This window comes from Salvelinus alpinus, chromosome 23 (assembly GCF_045679555.1).
Source record: "Salvelinus alpinus chromosome 23, SLU_Salpinus.1, whole genome shotgun sequence".
Taxonomy (NCBI): Eukaryota; Metazoa; Chordata; class Actinopteri; order Salmoniformes; family Salmonidae; genus Salvelinus; species Salvelinus alpinus.
In genome coordinates this window covers 2152378-2171499 of record NC_092108.1, presented here as the reverse complement: position 1 = coordinate 2171499, position 19122 = coordinate 2152378, and the positions used below count along the sequence as shown (strand labels likewise).

Below are 19122 nucleotides of genomic sequence, written 5' to 3'. Positions count from 1 at the left end.
TTTCTGATTTCAGATTTTTTGGGGGGTTAATTAATAAAATATGAAATATAAAAAGTATTTAATTTGAATATGAATATAATGGTCATGCATGATTGATCAGGACAATTCCCTATTATTGTGAACAAACATCAGTAGCACAAACAATTGAAAACACTGAAAGTAATGTTACTGCAGGGGAGAGCCACCCTCGTTCTAGGAACCTGTGAAGGAACCACGTGGAGAAACTGGTCAGGTGAAAGGTCAAACGTTTGCCTGCCAAACAGACAATACTTAGCGCCTCTGAACAGAGTGTCAAATCAAATCAAATGGTACTGTTTTAGTCACATGTGCCGAATACAACAGGTGTAGACCTTAGAGTGAAATGCTGAATACAACAGGTGTAGTAGACCTCACAGTGAAATGCTGAATACAACAGGTGTAGTAGACCTCACAGTGAAATGCTGAATACAACAGGTGTAGTAGACCTTACAGTGAAATGCTGAATACAACAGGTGTAGTAGACCTCACAGTGAAATGCTGAATACAACAGGTGTAGTAGACCTCACAGTGAAATGCTGAATACAACAGGTGTAGTAGACCTTACAGTGAAATGCTGAATACAACAGGTGTAGTAGACCTCACAGTGAAATGCTTAATACAACAGGTGTAGTAGACCTCACAGTGAAATGCTTAATACAACAGGTGTAGTAGACCTCACAGTGAAATGCTGAATACAACAGGTGTAGTAGACCTCACAGTGAAATGCTGAATACAACAGGTGTAGTAGACCTCACAGTGAAATGCTGAATACAACAGGTGTAGTAGACCTCACAGTGAAATGCTGAATACAACAGGTGTAGTAGACCTCACAGTGAAATGCTGAATACAACAGGTGTAGTAGACCTTACAGTGAAATGCTGAATACAACAGGTGTAGTAGACCTCACAGTGAAATGCTTAATACAACAGGTGTAGTAGACCTCACAGTGAAATGCTTAATACAACAGGTGTAGTAGACCTCACAGTGAAATGCTGAATACAACAGGTGTAGTAGACCTCACAGTGAAATGCTGAATACAACAGGTGTAGTAGACCTCACAGTGAAATGCTGAATACAACAGGTGTAGTAGACCTCACAGTGAAATGCTGAATACAACAGGTGTAGTAGACCTCACAGTGAAATGCTGAATACAACAGGTGTAGTAGACCTCACAGTGAAATGCTTAATACAACAGGTGTAGTAGACCTCACAGTGAAATGCTTAATACAACAGGTGTAGTAGACCTCACAGTGAAATGCTGAATAGAACAGGTGTAGTAGACCTCACAGTGAAATGCTGAATACAACAGGTGTAGTAGACCTTAGAGTGAAATGCTTACTTACAAGTCCCTAACCAACAATGCCGTTACAAAAATACGAATAAGAAATAAAAGTAACAAGTAGTTAAAGAGCTGCAGTAAAATAACAATAATGAGACTATATACAGGGGGGTACCGGTACAGAGTCAATGTGTGGGTTAGTAATGAGACTATATACAGGGGGTACCGGTACAGAGTCAATGTGTGGGGATACCGGTTAGTAATGAGACTATATACATGGGGTACAGAGTCAAAGTACGGGGCACCGGTTAGTCGAGGTAATTTAGGTAAAATGTACACTACCGTTCAAAAGTTTGGGGTCACTTAGAAATGTCCTTGTTTTTGAAGGAAAAGCAAATGTTTTGTCCATTAAAGTAACATCAAATTGATCAGAACTACAGTGTAGACATTGTTAATGTTGTAAATTACTATTGTAGCTGGAAACGGCTGATTTTTAATGGAATATCTACATAGGCGTACAGAGGCCCATTATCAGCAACCATCACTCCTGTGTTCCAATGGCACGTTGTGTTAGCTAATCCAAGTTTATCCTTTTAAAAGGCTAATTGATCATTAGAAAACCCTTTTGCAATTATGTTAGCACAGCTGAAAACTGTTGTACTGATTTAAAGAAACAATAAAACTGTCCTTCCTTAGACTAGTTGAGTATCTGGAGCATCAACATTTGTGGGTTCGATTACAGGCTCAAAATGGCCAAAAACAAATAACTTTCTTCTGAAACTCGTCAGTCTATTCTTGTTCTGAGAAATGAAGGCTATTCCATGTGAGAAATTGCCAAGAAACTGAAGATCTCGTACAACGCTGTGTACTACTCCCTTCACAGAACAGCTCAAACTGGCTCTAACCAGAATAGAGAGAGGAGTGGGAGGCCCCGGTGCACAACTGAGCAAGAGGCCAAGTACATTAGAGTGTCTAGTTTGAGAAACAGACGCCGCACAATTCCTCAACTGGCAGCTTCATTAAATAGTACCCACAAAACACCAGTCTCAACGTCAACAGTGAAGAGGCAACTCCGGGATGCTGGCCTTCTAGGCAGAGTTGCAAAGAAAAGATGGACCAAAAGAACACAGACACTGGACAGAGGAACTCTGCCTAGAAGGCCAGCATCCCGGAGTCGCCTCTTCACTGTTGACGGTGAGACGTTGCTCTCTGGTTTTGTGATGAAATGTGTAGTTGAACTTATCCCGCTGCTGTGTGACTGTTGTCTTTTTGTTGTCAAGGCCTTATTTTATATCACAGTGGCGTATGAACTAATGGGTTATAGAGCAAACAGCGTAATTATCACAATATACAGTATATCACAAAAGTGAGTACACCCCTCACATTTTTGTAAATATTTGAGTATATCTTTTCATGTGACAACACTGAAGAAATGACACTTTGCTACAATGTAAAGTAGTGAGTGTACAGCTTGTATAACAGTGTACATTTGCTGTCCCCTCAAAATAACTCAACACACAGCCATTAATGTCTAAACCGCTGGCAACAAAAGTGAGTACACCCCTAAGTGAAAATGTGTACTCACTTTTGTGATATACTGTAGGTTGTGTTATGGATTTTTTACTGGCTTGGCTTGGCTTCCTCAGTGATTTTACTCACGCATTGCATATAAGGTGTTGGTCCCATGTTTCATAAACTGGAATAAAAGGTTCCAGAAATGTTCCATACTCACAAAAAACTTCTCTCAAATTGTGTGCACAACTTTGTTTACATCCCTGTTAGTGAGCATTTCTCCTTTGCCAAAATAATCCATCCACCTGATGTAACAGATGTGAAATGGCTAGCTAGTTAGCGGTGGTGCGCGCTAATAGCGTTTCAATCGGTTACGTCACTCGCTTTGAGACCTTGAAGTAGTGGTTCCCCTTGCTCTGCAAGGGCCGCGGCCTTTGTGGAGCGATGGGTAACGATGCTTCGTGGGCGACTGTTGTTGATGTGTGCAGAGGGTCCCTGGTTCACGCCCGGGGCGAGGGGACTGTCTAAAGTTATAGGTGGTGCGCGCTAATAGCGTTTCAATCGGTTACGTCACTCGCTTTGAGACCTTGAAGTAGTGGTTCCCCTTGCTCTGCAAGGGCCGCGGCCTTTGTGGAGCGATGGGTAACGATGCTTCGTGGGCGACTGTTGTTGATGTGTGCAGAGGGTCCCTGGTTCACGCCCGGGGCGAGGGGACTGTCTAAAGTTATACTGTTACACTGACAGGTGTGATTAAACAACATAAAAGGCCATTCTAAAATGTATACAGATGTCTCAAGTTGAGGGAGTGTGCAATTGGCATGCTGACTGCAGGAATGTCCACCAGAGTTGTTGCCAGAGAATTGAATGTTCATTTCTCTTCCATAAGCCGCCTCCAGCTTCGTTCTAGAGAGTTTGGCAGTACATCCAACCGGCCGCAGACCACATGTAACCATCCCAATCCAGGACCTCCCCATTCAGCTTCTTCACCTGCAGGATCGTCTGAGACCAGCCAACCGGACAGCTGATAAAACTATGGATTTGCACAAGCGAAGAATTTCTGCACAAACTGTCAGAACCGTCTCAGAGAAGCTCATCTGCGTGCTTGTCGTCCTCACCAGGGTCTTGATCTGACTGCAGTTCAGAGTCGTAACCGACATCAGTGGGCAAATGCTCACCTTCGATGGCCACTGGTAGGCTGGAGAAGTGTCCTCTTCACAGATGAATCCCAGTTTCAACTGTACCGGGCAAATAGCTGACAGCGTGTATGGTGTCATGTGGGCGAGCGGTTTGCTGATGTCAACGTTGTGAACAGAGTGCCCCATGGTGGCGGTGGGGTTATGGTATGGGCAGGCATAAGCTACGGACAACAAACACAATTACATTTTATTGATGGCAATTTGAATGCCCAGAGATACTGTGATGAGATCCTGAGGCCCATTGTTGTGCCATTCATCCGCCGCCATCACCTCATGTTTCAGCATGATAATGCACGGCTCCATGTCACAAGGATCTGTACACAATTCCTGGAAGCTGAACATGTCCCAGTTCTACCATGACCTGCATACTCACCAGACATGTCACCCATTGAGCATGTTTGGAATGCTCTGGATCGATGTGTATGACAGCGTGTTCCAGTTCCCGCCAATATCCAGTAACTTCACACAGCCATTGAAGAGGAGTGGGACAACATTCTACAGGCCACAATCAACAGCCTGATCAACTCTATGTGAAGGAGATGTGAAATTGTTGCATGTTGCGTTTATATTTTTGTTCTGTGTAGTTTATTGTCTGGATTCCAATGTTAGCTAGCTAGCTGGATGGCTGCTCTGTTGCTATTTTGTAGAAAGCCCTTGTTGATACTAGCCAGAGGGCCACTGCTAGATAACTACCTAGTAAGATGACGAGGAAACAATTTTATTCATTCTCTATAATCCCATACTGCCAGTGCCAGCCCATAGCCAAATGTTTAGCTAGGTACAGTAGTTAATGTTAGCATATTCGCTATCTAGCACAACATAGCTAGCTAAGGACACTGCACTAATTCAGCAGCTAACACAGGCATGGAAATTAATCCATTGTGATTTAATTATAATGCCAATACTAGCTACAGTGGTTAGCTAGCTTGTAGGAAGTATTTAGTGTTGTGTGCATTGCAGTGGTGCACTTAGTTAGCTACCATCCCATAGCCTACATTGCATATGAAGTGAGACTGTCTCATGTCATTTAACCGTTTTCCTTTTTTGTTGACTCCCCCCACGTGGGGGGTTCGTGCTCTCTGATTGGCTCAGAGTCAAGTTGTTGGCCACTGACGAGCATTGCGATTCTACAAGTAGAAACGGCAGGTTCGTCGCTACCGGGTCGGCACGCAGCAGGCACCGCTTTGTTCTAGCGAGAGAAGGAACGGTAATCAGTACCGATCCTAGTCTATAGGCTTTAGCTCAAAAAACAGATTTTCACCAGGTACATTTTTTTGGTGTTAGAGGTTTTATGATGCTTGTACCTAAACCAAAGTAGATCATTTTAAGATTGTTCTATACATCAGTTATGGTCTCTAAAAGCTTCAATATGAGGTCCTAAACCTAGAATGAAAGTCCATCCTTCTAGCTTTGTGGGCTAATATAGTCCAAATATTTGCCTTGGGGTAAGTTGAGCCAATGGCCATGGGGTAAGTTGAACCAATGGCCATGGGGTAAGTTGAGCCAATGGCCATGGGGTAAGTTGGGGTAAGTTGAGCCAATGGCCATGGGGTAAGTTGAGCCAATGGCCATGGGGTAAGTTGAGCCAATGGTCATGGGGTAAGTTGAGCCAATGGCCATGGGGTAAGTTGAGCCAATGGCCATGGGGTAAGTTGAGCCAATGGCCATGGGGTAAGTTGAGCCAATGGCCATGGGGTAAGTTGAGCCAATGGCCATGGAGTAAGTTGAGCCAATGGTCATGGGGTAAGTTGAACCAATGGTCATGGGGTAAGTTGAACCAATGGCCATGGGGTAAGTTGAGCCAATGGCCATGGGGTAAGTTGAACCAATGGACATGGGGTAAGTTGAACCAATGGCCATGGGGTAAGTTAAGCCAATGGCCATGGGGTAAGTTGAACCAATGGCCATGGGGTAAGTTGAGCCAATGGCCATGGGGTAAGTTGAGCCAATGGCCATGGGGTAAGTTGAGCCAATGGCCATGGGGTAAGTTGAGCCAATGGCCATGGGGTAAGTTGAGCCAATGGCCATGGAGTAAGTTGAGCCAATGGCCATGGGGTAAGTTGAGCCAATGGCCATGGGGTAAGTTGAGCCAATGGCCATGGAGTAAGTTGAGCCAATGGCCATGGGGTAAGTTGAGCCAATGGCCATGGGGTAAGTTGAGCCAATGGCCATGGGGTAAGTTGAGCCAATGGCCATGGAGTAAGTTGAGCCAATGTAAGTGTTTTCTTCCCAAGTCTAATGCAAGGCATTATCTCTGGGATATGAGGTAACAGGGGCGGGCGTATGTTAAAAGTGTTTTAAAAAGTACAAAGGGTTTGTTAGGTGTTAAACCTGTGTTAAAAGATGCTTACAATATTAGAAGAGAAAAAGAGATTGTGTTGAATTGTGGGAAATAAAGATAGACATGGATTTAAAAAGGTAGTAATATTTCATTGAGTACAGAAATTTGTATACAGCTTAATTTACCCTGTCCTGCGGCTCAACTTACCCCATACCCGGGTTGTGCCAAGAGACCACTTTGTGGAAAAGCTATGATTTCAAAACTTTAATGTTTACATGAATTCTGATTATTTCCAGAGATACACAACATCCTGAAATATATGTAGATATCTTTGTTAGAAAGAATACTATATTTCCCTTGACAGAATGATGCTGAATGTAAAACAAATGGCTGAACGCGACCCCACTCTCCGCTACAGTAACTTCTAAAAGATGTCGCAAATTATAAAGGTTTTATATTTTATATAATTACAGAAAGATACAATATGAACACAAAACAATAAACGTGTGTTAAGTGTTAAAACATTTTTTTTTATATATAAATGACAAATATATTGATAATTTTACAATTGCAATACATCATCATGCAGTAAACAATAATAGAACAGTTTTGTTTATATTAATTTAAGCACCTCCTTTATCATTCTTTTAACGGTTAAATATATTCAGATCTAAATAGCTTTGTCCCAAAAGGTCCTACAGAACAAAGCAAAATGGCGTAGAAATGCAGTACTTATGTTGTCACGGTAAAACCAATTTGCACAACAGAACAAAACGTAAGGTACGGTGCTCATTTCAATCCAATTTTTTTTTTAAAGATGACAATTATTTCAACAAAAAAGCGAAGTTGTTCAATACAAAATTGAGTATGTAAGTGAAATCTGAGTTGTATTATTGTCTGCTGCACCAATAGCAGTCCTTGTTAGTATAGCTATCAGATGTTAAAGTTTGTTATTTGGTCAGTTTTATTTCTTCTCCAGTCTGGGTGCTCCTCTGAGGGAGGAGAGAGATCATTACCTCCTCAATTTCTATCAGTCTGTAGAGTAAACATGTTCAGTCATTTATTTTACATAGAAATAGATATCGAATTGGGTTCAAAATGAACACAGTTGATTGCTCTGCTGTTGGTACACCCCCTAGTCGTTCTTTCCCCAGCTAGGGAGTGCTGTTTCCCGGGGGACACCTCTGTATCAGCTCTTCTACCTCCACTACCTCCATCACCAAGTCACGGATGGACTTCACACTATCCAGTGGAAACGCTTCCTGCTCTTCCTCCTCTCCCTCCTCTGCCTCCATCCCCACTGCGTTAGACTGTAGACCCAGAGCCTCTCCTCTGTCCTCTGCCTCCACTACACCCCCCAGAGCCTCTCCTCTGTCCTCTGCCTCCACTACACCCCCCAGAGCCTCTCTTCTGTCCCCTGCCTCCACTACACCCCCCAGAGCCTCTCTTCTGTCCCCTGCCTCCACTACACCCCCCAGAGCCTCTCCTCTGTCCCCTGCCTCCACTACACACTCCAGAGCCTCTCTTCTGTCCCCTGCCTCCACTACACCCCCCAGAGCCTCTCCTCTGTCCCCTGCCTCCACTACACCCCCCAGAGCCTCTCCTCTGTCCCCTGCCTCCACTACACCCCCCAGAGCCTCTCCTCTGTCCCCTGCCTCCACTACACCCCCCAGAGCCTCTCTTCTGTCCCCTGCCTCCACTACACCCCCCAGAGCCTCTCTTCTGTCCCCTGCCTCCACTACACACTCCAGAGCCTCTCTGTCCCCTGCCTCCACTACACCCTCCCCAGGTCCAGTGAGTGGAGTAGTAGCACCCTCTGGTGATGTGACCAGGGTATTGCATGCAAGCAGGGCACCCTCGCTCTCAGTGACAGTAACTCTAGAGACGGAGGTAACTGTCGCTCTGTCCTCACTGCCTCCATGCTGCATCTCTGATCCTGTGGGGTTAAGGTCATTCTGAGTCAGGGAGGCTGGTTCAGTGTCTCTGGCTTGGGTAGATGAGCTAGTTTGGACTGTACCACTGGCTTTCATTTCTGGAGGGGTGTCAGAGTGAACCGAATCACTGTCTACACTTTCTATATGGGCGTTGGATGGGGCTGTACCAATGTGATGTGCTTCTGTGTTCTCTGCCTCCTTACAAAGATGTTCTTCCTCCTTTTCCTTCTCGTCCACGGTGAGAGGTACAGATGCCCCCTCCTTCACCCCTGCAGGAGCTTTCAGGTAGACTGCTCTGTCTGTGGCTTGTCTCTGTCTCTGACCAGCGAAGGGCACCAGGGCCTCAGGAAGAATCATACTCATTGCTGATAGAGACTCGACACACACCGACACACTGTCACTCACTGGGCTGTTTCTGGCTTTGGCTGTGTCTGTGTCTGGTTTGTCTTCAGTTCCTGGTGGTTGGGATGCTTTGGCCGTGTCTGGTTTGTCTTCAGTTCCTGGTGGTTGGGATGCTGTGTCTGTAACTTCAGGTGTCTGGGGAGCTGGTTCAGCCACAGGAAGAGAAGCCTGGAGGGAGGGGGCATAAGGTGTGATTGTGGCCAAAGGGGTGTCATGATTGACTAAGGAAGCATCAGGTTTGGTTGAGGCAGCACCAGAGGGGTAATCGCTTTCAGCAGAGGACATTTCAGGTAGAGGTGAAGGGGTATCAGGCTCTGCTACAGCGACATCAGCAGTATTGGTAGGTATATGTGCTGCGGCTGGGAGTGGGAGTGGGACTGGAGCCTCACTTTCTGGAGTTATGACAATGACAGGAGGAGTGAGGGCAGCCATATCTGGGACCACTGGGCCACCTTCCACCTCCAGCCTCTCTGCGCTAGAAGACGAGTTCCCCACCAGGGGAGAAGGTGCCTGCTCGGCCTGTCTGCTCAGCCCAGAGACAGCCATCTTGGCAGGGCTGGCGGGGGAGGAGAGGGGAGGGGTGCGACTGTCTGTCAGGCTGCTCTGGCTGGCACTCTGCAGGTCAGTACTGTCCACCATCAAGTTGTTCTTCCTCAGACTGGCAGCTTCTTTCACCACTGGAGAAAATGAAAGACCGAAAGGGAGAAGAAAGAATTGATTAAGTCCATACAGGAGAAGCATACAGTACATACAATCAATTATGCCATACAGGGTATACAGGAGGGTAATGGTGGTATACAGGAGGGTAATGGTGTTATATAGGGTATACAGGAGGGTAATGGTGTTATACATGGTATACAAGAGGCTAATGGTGTTATACAGGGTATACAGGAGGGTAATGGTGGTATACATGAGGGTAATGGTGTTATACAGGGTATACAGGAGGGTAATGGTGTTATACAGGAGGGTAACGGTGTTATACAGGGTATACAGGAGGGTAATGGTGTTATGCATGGTATACAAGAGGGTAATGGTGTTACGCATGGTATACAGGAGGGTAATGGTGTTACACAGGGTATACAGGAGGGTAATGGTGTTATGCATGGTATACAGGAGGGTACTGGCGTTATACAGGAGGGTAACGGTGTTATACAGGGTATACAGGAGGGTAATGGTGTTATACAGGGTATACAGGAGGGTAATGGTGTTATACAGGAGGGTAATGGTGTTATACAGGAGGGTAATAGTGTTACACAGGGTATACAGGAGGGTAATGGTGTTATACATGGTATACAGGAGGGTATGGTGTTACACAGGGTATACAGGAGGGCAATGGTGTTATACAGGGTATACAGGAGGGTAATGGTGTTATACAGGAGGGCAATGGTGTTATACAGGAGGGTAATGGTGTTACACAGGGTATACAGGAGGATAATGGTGTTATACAGGAGGGTAATGGTGCTATACAGGGTATGCAGGAGGGTAATGGTGTTATACATGGTATACAGGAGGGTAATGGTGTTATACAGGGTATGCAGGAGGGTAATGGTGTTATATAGGGTATACAGGAGGGTAATGGTGTTATACAGGGTATACATGAGGGTAATGGTGTTACACAGGGTATACAGGAGGGTAATGGTGTTACACAGGGTATACAGGAGGGTAATGGTGTTACACAGGGTATACAGGATGGTAATGGTGTTACACAGGGTATACAGGAGGGTAATTGTGTTATACAGGAGGGTAATGGTGTTACACAGGGTATACAGGAGGGTAATGGTGTTACACAGGGTATACAGGATGGTAATGGTGTTACACAGGGTATACAGGATGGTAATGGTGTTACACAGGGTATACAGGAGGGTTATGGTGTTATACAGGAGGGTAATGGTGTTACACAGGGTATACAGGATGGTAATGGTGTTATACAGGGTATACCAGAGGGTAATGGTGTTATACAGGGTATACCAGAGGGTAATGGTTTTTTACACTTCTATTACTGCCAGTAGAAAAGACAAGGGATGGTTTTTTAGAAACTTATTTTAGAACATGGGACACCAAAAGGGAACACAGTGAAATGTAAAAGTCATTTTTATATACAGTGGATGGATAAGTGGTGTCTCCTATACTTTAATAGAATGGATTGGGATGATAAGTGGTGTCTCCTATACTTTAATAGAATGGTTCGGGGTGATAAGTGGTGTCTCCTATACTTTAATAGAATGGATTGGGATGATAAGTGGTGTCTCCTATACTTTAATAGAATGGATTGGGGTGATAAGTGGTGTCTCCTATACTTTAATAGAATGGATTGGGGTGATAAGTGGTGTCTCCTATACTTTAATAGAATGGATTGGGGTGATAAGTGGTGTCTCCTATACTTTAATAGAATGGATCGGGATGATAAGTGGTGTCTCCTATACTTTAATATAATGGATCGCGGTGATAAGTGGTGTCTCCTATACTTTAATACAATGGATTGGGTTGATAAGTGGTGTCTCCTATACTTTAATAGAATGGATTGGGATGATAAGTGGTGTCTCCTATACTTTAATATAATGGATCGCGGTGATAAGTGGTGTCTCCTATACTTTAATACAATGGACTGGGTTGATAAATTCCCAAACTGCACAATGCTGTCGGGGGGGCCAAATAAAAATGTGATTCACATAAAAAAATCTAATTTATATTTTCCGATGCATTTGGGTGAGTTTTTTTTCTCTCACCTGAGTAGCATCGTTTCACTGCCAAAAATAACATTTAACCATCTAGCGTTTAGCGAAATAATAACACAATGTCAAATACAGGTCGCCTAGTCAAATAATTAACATCCAATCACATTAACCATCACATTAACCATCACATTAACCATCACATTAACCATCACATTAACCATTACTCTCTCGCGGGAAACCTTCATTCTTGCGCAGACATTTAGAAATGAAACATGACAATTTGAAAAATAAGCCACGGGAGTTTTTTGAGCGAGAATAAAGATTACTTTTGAGTAGTAAGACATGTATAAAAGCAACAGATACCATTATTAAGAAGTGGCTAGAAGCATCTTATATGGTGAGCTACCGAGTGGCTAGGACAGGCAAGCCCCATACTATTGTGGAGGACTTAATTCTTCCTGCTGCAGCGGATATGATTGGGACAATGCTGGGGGGAAAAGGCCATAAAAACTACACAGCCTTCTTCAAACAACACTGTTTCACGATGCATCAGTGACATGGCAGGAGATGTTTCGAAACAATTACTGCTTCGCATACAAGCCAGTAAATTATATGCATTACAGCTGGATGAGTCAACAGACGTGGCGGGCCTGGCACAGCTCCTGGTATATGTCCATTACGTTTATGGGGGGTCAATTAAGGAAGGCATCCTCTTCTGCAAACCACTGGAAACCAGGACAACAGGAGAGGAAAAGTACCGAACAGCTTTGTGACATCAAATGGACTTTGGTGGTCAAGATGTGTTGGTATCTATACTGATGATGCAAAAGCCATGACAGGGAGACAGGGTACACTACAGCATCCACCGAGAGGCTCTTGCTGCCAAGGGAACGCCTGACAGCTTGAAAGACGTTTTGGACACTACAGTGAAAATGGTTAACTTTGTTAAAGCAAGGCCCCTGAACTCTCGTGTATTTTCTGCACTATGCAACAATATGGGCAGCGACCATGTAACACTTTTACAACATACAGAAGTGCGCTGGTTATGAAGGGGCAAAGTATTGAGAGACGAGCTTAAAGTTGTCTTTACTGACCATAATTTTCACGTGTCTGACTTCTTGCATGATGATGAGTTTCTCACATGACTAGTCTATCTGGGTGATGTTTTTTCTCGCCTGAATGATCTGAATCTAGGATTACAGGGACTCTCCGCAACTATATTCAATGTGCGGGACAAAATTGAGGCTACGATTAAGAAGTTGGAGCTCTTCTCTGTCTGCATTAACAAGGACAACACACAGGTCTTCCATCATTGTATGATTATTTGTGTGCAAATGAACTCAAGCTTACGGACAATGTCAAATGTGATATAGCGAAGCACCTGAGTGAGTTGGGTGCGCAATTACGCAGGTACTTTCCCGAAACGGACGACACAAACAAAATGTTTATTTAATCAGAAGCCACTGACAGATTTTTGGATAGGGCCACGCTCAGAGTTTCTTGCCTTGGCAAATCGCGTTGTTAAGATGCCCTTTGCAACCACGTTCCTATGTGAGAGTGGATTCCCGGCCCTCACTAGCATGAAAACTAAATACAGGCACAGACTGTGTGTGGAAAATGATTTAAGACTGAGACTCGCTCCAATACAACCCAACATGGCAGAGTTATGTGCATCCTTTCATCCTAGAGTTATGTGCATCCTTTCATCCTAGAGTTATGTGCATCCTTTCATCCTAGAGTTATGTGCATCCTTTCATCCTAGAGTTATGTGCATCCTTTCATCCTAGAGTTATGTGCATCCTTTCAAGCACAGCATTTGATGAACAAATAAGGTTTTATATGTAAGATGGTTAAATAAAGAGCAAAATTATTGATTATTATTATATTATTATTTGTGCCCTGGTCCTATAAGAGCTCTTTGTCACTTCCCACGAGCCGGGTTGTGACGAAAACTCACACTTATTCTTATGTTTAATAAATGTATCATATAGTGTGTGTGTGTGTGGCAGGCTTACAAAGATGTCAAAAAACATGGGTGTGTATATATAAAGAGAATCCTGGTCCCTGGATGACAGACAGAAGCAGGTAAACGCACCTTTGTCGACCTCGATAGTCAGAATGTCCAGTAGAACATCTTCATAAACGTTTTCCACTTTGATGAAGTTGGTATAATCAGCAAAGATGTACTGGTCCAACTTCTGCAGGTCCTGTAAAGTGTAAGTTTCACGGTATATATTATGATAAACTAACAGTACTTGCTCCAACAATGTTTCTTTAATTTGATAGGGTGAGATGTGGATGGACTGAGACCATCAGCCCTGCTCTAGGATAATATCTAGCATGTAACGACTGGTATAAAGAGACAAAAAGTTACCAGCGTACATACCGGTTTGTGTGCCGGAGCCATGTTCCTCCTGATAGCAGGTAGCGTGATGTCAACCAGAGCCTCCTGAAAGAACCTCTTCCTCACCGTGCTACTGTCATGGTCATACTGCTGCAGGGAGCAACCACAGAACAAGAATGTTACTAGCCTCTACACCCTGTTATAGACATATTGCTCCAGGAAATATGCATCAATCAATCAATTAAACAACCAATCAACCAGTCAACCAAGTAATCAAAACAAGACAACCACACAACAAGACAACCACACAAGACAACCACACAACACAACCACACAACACAACCACACAACAAGACAACCACACAAGACAACCACACAACAAGACAACCACACAACAAGACAACCACACAACAAGACAACCACACAACAAGACAACCACACAAGACAACCACACAAGACAACCACACAAGACAACCACACAACAAGACAACCACACAAGACAAGACAACCACACAACAAGAGAACCACACAAAACAACCACACAAGACAACCACACAAGACAACCACACAACAAGACAACCACACAACAAGACAACCACACAACAAGACAACCACACAAGACAACCACACAGCAAGACAACCACACAACAAGACAACCACACAAGAAAACCACACAGCAAGACAACCACACAACAAGACAACCACACAAGACAACCACACAACAAGACAACCACACAAGACAACCACACAAGACAACCACACAACCACACAACAAGACAGCCACACAAGACAACCACACAGCAAGACAACCACACAACAAGACAGCCACACAAGACAACCACACAGCAAGACAACCACACAACAAGACAACCACACAAGACAACCACATAACAAGACAACCACACAAGACAACCACACAACAAGACAACCACACAAGACAACCACATAAGACAACCACACAAGACAACCACATAAGACAACCACGCACGACAACCACACAACAAGTGTTAGAATAACCAGGGCTGAGTTTCTCCTAGTCAACTATGAATTCACTGAAAGTAAACTACAGTAGGTAGGGGAGTGTTGCATTGTACAGTCAGAAGACAGTAGGTATGAAGCTACAGTCGGAAGACAGGAGGTATGAAGCTACAGTCAGAAGACAGGAGGTATGAAGCTACAGTCAGAAGACAGGAGGTATGAAGCTACAGTCAGAAGACAGGAGGTATGAAGCTACAGTCAGAAGACAGGAGGTATGAAGCTACAGTCAGAAGACAGGAAGCTACAGTCAGAAGACAGGAGGTATGAAGCTACAGTCAGAAGACAGGAGGTATGAAGCTACAATCAGAAGACAGGAGGTATGAAGCTACAGTCTGAAGACAGGAAGCTACAGTCAGAAGACAGGAGGTATGAAGCTACAGTCAGAAGACAGGAAGCTACAGTCAGAAGACAGGAGGTATGAAGCTACAGTCAGAAGACAGGAGGTATGAAGCTACAGTCTGAAGACAGGAGGTATGAAGCTACAATCAGAAGACAGGAGGTATGAAGCTACAGTCTGAAGACAGGAAGCTACAGTCAGAAGACAGGAGGTATGAAGCTACAGTCAGAAGACAGGAAGCTACAGTCAGAAGACAGGAGGTATGAAGCTACAGTCAGAAGACAGGAGGTATGAAGCTACAGTCTGAAGACAGGAGGTATGAAGCTACAGTCAGAAGACAGGAGGTATGAAGCTACAGTCTGAAGACAGGAAGCTACAGACAGAAGACAGGAGGTATGAAGCTACAGTCAGAAGACAGGAAGCTACAGTCAGAAGACAGGAGGTATGAAGCTACAGTCAGAAGACAGGAGGTATGAAGCTACAGTCTGAAGACAGGAGGTATGAAGCTACAGTCTGAAGACAGGAGGTATGAAGCTACAGTCTGAAGACAGGAGGTATGAAGCTACAGTTAGAAGACATGAAGCTACAATCAGAAGAAAGGAGGTATGAAGCTACAATCAGAAGAAAGGAGGTATGAATCTACAATCAGAAGACAGGAGGTATGAAGCTACAGTCTGAAGACAGGAGGTATGAAGCTACAGTCTGAAGACAGGAGGTATGAAGCTACAGTCTGAAGACAGGAGGTATGAACCTACAATCAGAAGACAGGAGGTATGAAGCTACAGTCTGAAGACAGGAAGCTACAGTCAGAAGACAGGAGGTATGAAGCTACAGTCAGAAGACAGGAAGCTACAGTCAGAAGACAGGAGGTATGAAGCTACAGTCAGAAGACAGGAGGTATGAAGCTACAGTCTGAAGACAGGAGGTATGAAGCTACAATCAGAAGACAGGAGGTATGAAGCTACAGTCTGAAGACAGGAAGCTACAGTCAGAAGACAGGAGGTATGAAGCTACAGTCAGAAGACAGGAAGCTACAGTCAGAAGACAGGAGGTATGAAGCTACAGTCAGAAGACAGGAGGTATGAAGCTACAGTCTGAAGACAGGAGGTATGAAGCTACAGTCAGAAGACAGGAGGTATGAAGATACAGTCTGAAGACAGGAAGCTACAGTCAGAAGACAGGAGGTATGAAGCTACAGTCAGAAGACAGGAAGCTACAGTCAGAAGACAGGAGGTATGAAGCTACAGTCAGAAGACAGGAGGTATGAAGCTACAGTCAGAAGACAGGAGGTATGAAGCTACAGTCTGAAGACAGGAGGTATGAAGCTACAGTCTGAAGACAGGAGGTATGAAGCTACAGTTAGAAGACATGAAGCTACAATCAGAAGAAAGGAGGTATGAAGCTACAATCAGAAGAAAGGAGGTATGAATCTACAATCAGAAGACAGGAGGTATGAAGCTACAGTCTGAAGACAGGAGGTATGAAGCTACAGTCTGAAGACAGGAGGTATGAAGCTACAGTCTGAAGACAGGAGGTATGAAGCTACAGTCAGAAGACATGAGGTATGAAGCTACAGTCGGAAGACAGGAAGCTACAGTCAGAAGACAGGAGGTATGACGCTACAGTCTGAAGACAGGAGGTATGAAGCTACAGTCTGAAGACAGGAGGTATGAAGCTACAATCAGAAGACAGGAGGTATGAAGCTACAGTCTGAAGACAGGAGGTATGAAGCTACAGTCAGAAGACAGGAGGTATGAAGCTACAGTCAGAAGACATGAAGCTACAGTCAGAAGACAGGAGGTATGAAGCTACAGTCGGAAGACAGGAAGCTACAGTCAGAAGACAGGAGGTATGAAGCTACAGTCAGAAGACAGGAGGTATGAAGCTACAGTCGGAAGACAGGAAGCTACAGTCAGAAGACAGGAGGTATGAAGCTACAGTCAGAAGACAGGAGGTATGAAGCTACAGTCAGAAGACAGGAGGTATGAAGCTACAGTCAGAAGACATGAAGCTACAGTCAGAAGACAGGAGGTATGTAGCTACAGTCAGAAGACAGGAGGTATGAAGCTACAGTCAGAAGACAGGAAGCTACAGTCAGAAGACAGGAGGTATGAAGCTACAGTCAGAAGACAGGAAGCTACAGTCAGAAGACAGGAGGTATGAAGCTACAGTCAGAAGACAGGAAGCTACAGTCAGAAGACAGGAGGTATGAAGCTACAGTCAGAAGACAGGAAGCTACAGTCAGAAGACAGGAGGTATGAAGCTACAGTCAGAAGACAGGAAGCTACAGTCAGAAGACAGGAGGTATGAAGCTACAGTCAGAAGACAGGAAGCTACAGTCAGAAGACAGGAGGTATGAAGCTACAGTCAGAAGACAGGAGGTATGAAGCTACAATCAGAAGACAGGAGGTATGAAGCTACAGTCAGAAGACAGGAAGCTACAGTCAGAAGACAGGAGGTATGAAGCTACAGTCAGAAGACAGGAGGTATGAAGCTACAGTCAGAAGACAGGAGGTATGAAGCTACAGTCAGAAGACAGGAGGTACGAAGCTACAGTCAGAAGACAGGAGGTATGAAGCTACAGTCAGAAGACAGGAGGTATGTAGCTACAGTCGGAAGACAGGAGGTATGAAGCTACAGTCAGAAGACAGGAAGCTACAGTCAGAAGACAGGAGGTATGAAGCTACAATCAGAAGACAGGAGGTATGAAGCTACAGTCAGAAGACAGGAGGTATGTAGCTACAGTCGGAAGACAGGAGGTATGAAGCTACAGTCAGAAGACAGGAAGCTACAGTCAGAAGACAGGAGGTATGAAGCTACAGTCAGAAGACAGGAAGCTACAGTCAGAAGACAGGAGGTATGAAGCTACAGTCAGAAGACAGGAGGTATGAAGCTACAATCAGAAGACAGGAGGTATGAAGCTACAGTCAGAAGACATGAAGCTACAGTCAGAAGACAGGAGGTATGAAGCTACAATCAGAAGACAGGAGGTATGAAGCTACAGTCAGAAGACAGGAGGTATGAAGCTACAGTCAGAAGACAGGACGTATGAAGCTACAGTCAGAAGACAGGAGGTATGAAGCTACAGTCAGAAGACAGGAGGTATGAAGCTACAGTCAGAAGACAGGAGGTATGAAGCTACAGTCAGAAGACAGGAGGTATGAAGCTACAGTCAGAAGACAGGAGGTATGAAGCTACAGTCAGAAGACAGGAGGTACGAAGCTACAGTCAGAAGACAGGAGGTATGAAGCTACAGTCAGAAGACATGAGGTATGAAGCTACAGTCAGAAGACAGGAGGTATGAAGCTACAGTCAGAAGACAGGAAGCTACAGTCAGAAGACAGGAGGTATGAAGCTACAGTCAGAAGACAGGAGGTATGAAGCTACAGTCAGAAGACAGGAGGTATGAAGCTACAGTCAGAAGACAGGAGGTATGAAGCTACAGTCAGAAGACAGGAGGTATGAAGCTACAGTCAGAAGACAGGAGGTATGAAGCTACAGTCAGAAGACAGGAGGTATGAAGCTACAGTCAGAAGACAGGAAGCTACAGTCAGAAGACAGGAGGTATGAAGCTACAGTCAGAAGACAGGAGGTATGAAGCTACAGTCAGAAGACAGGACGTATGAAGCTACAGTCAGAAGACAGGAGGTATGAAGCTACAGTCAGAAGACAGGAGGTATGAAGCTACAGTCAGAAGACAGGAGGTATGAAGCTACAGTCAGAAGACAGGAGGTATGAAGCTACAGTCAGAAGACAGGAGGTATGAAGCTACAGTCAGAAGACAGGAGGTACGAAGCTACAGTCAGAAGACAGGAGGTATGAAGCTACAGTCAGAAGACATGAGGTATGAAGCTACAGTCAGAAGACAGGAGGTATGAAGCTACAGTCAGAAGACAGGAAGCTACAGTCAGAAGACAGGAGGTATGAAGCTACAGTCAGAAGACAGGAGGTATGAAGCTACAGTCAGAAGACAGGAGGTATGAAGCTACAGTCAGAAGACAGGAGGTATGAAGCTACAGTCAGAAGACAGGAGGTATGAAGCTACAGTCAGAAGACAGGAGGTATGAAGCTACAGTCAGAAGACAGGAAGCTACAGTCAGAAGACA

General features: G+C 44.5%; 1 protein-coding gene across 1 annotated transcript in view; it reads right to left on the bottom strand.

Annotated features, from left to right (window-relative positions):
* Positions 1-6795: 6795 nt before the first annotated feature.
* LOC139550051 (protein Niban 1-like) overlaps positions 6796-19122 on the bottom strand; it is a 67994-nt gene continuing 55667 nt past the window's right edge. The window contains exons 12-14 of the mRNA XM_071360635.1: positions 13684-13791; positions 13393-13504; positions 6796-9299 (exon numbers count right to left, since the gene is read on the bottom strand). Coding sequence (XP_071216736.1) covers positions 7441-9299; positions 13393-13504; positions 13684-13791 — 2079 coding nt within the window. The 3' untranslated portion in view covers positions 6796-7440. The remainder of the gene's footprint in view (positions 9300-13392; positions 13505-13683; positions 13792-19122) is intronic.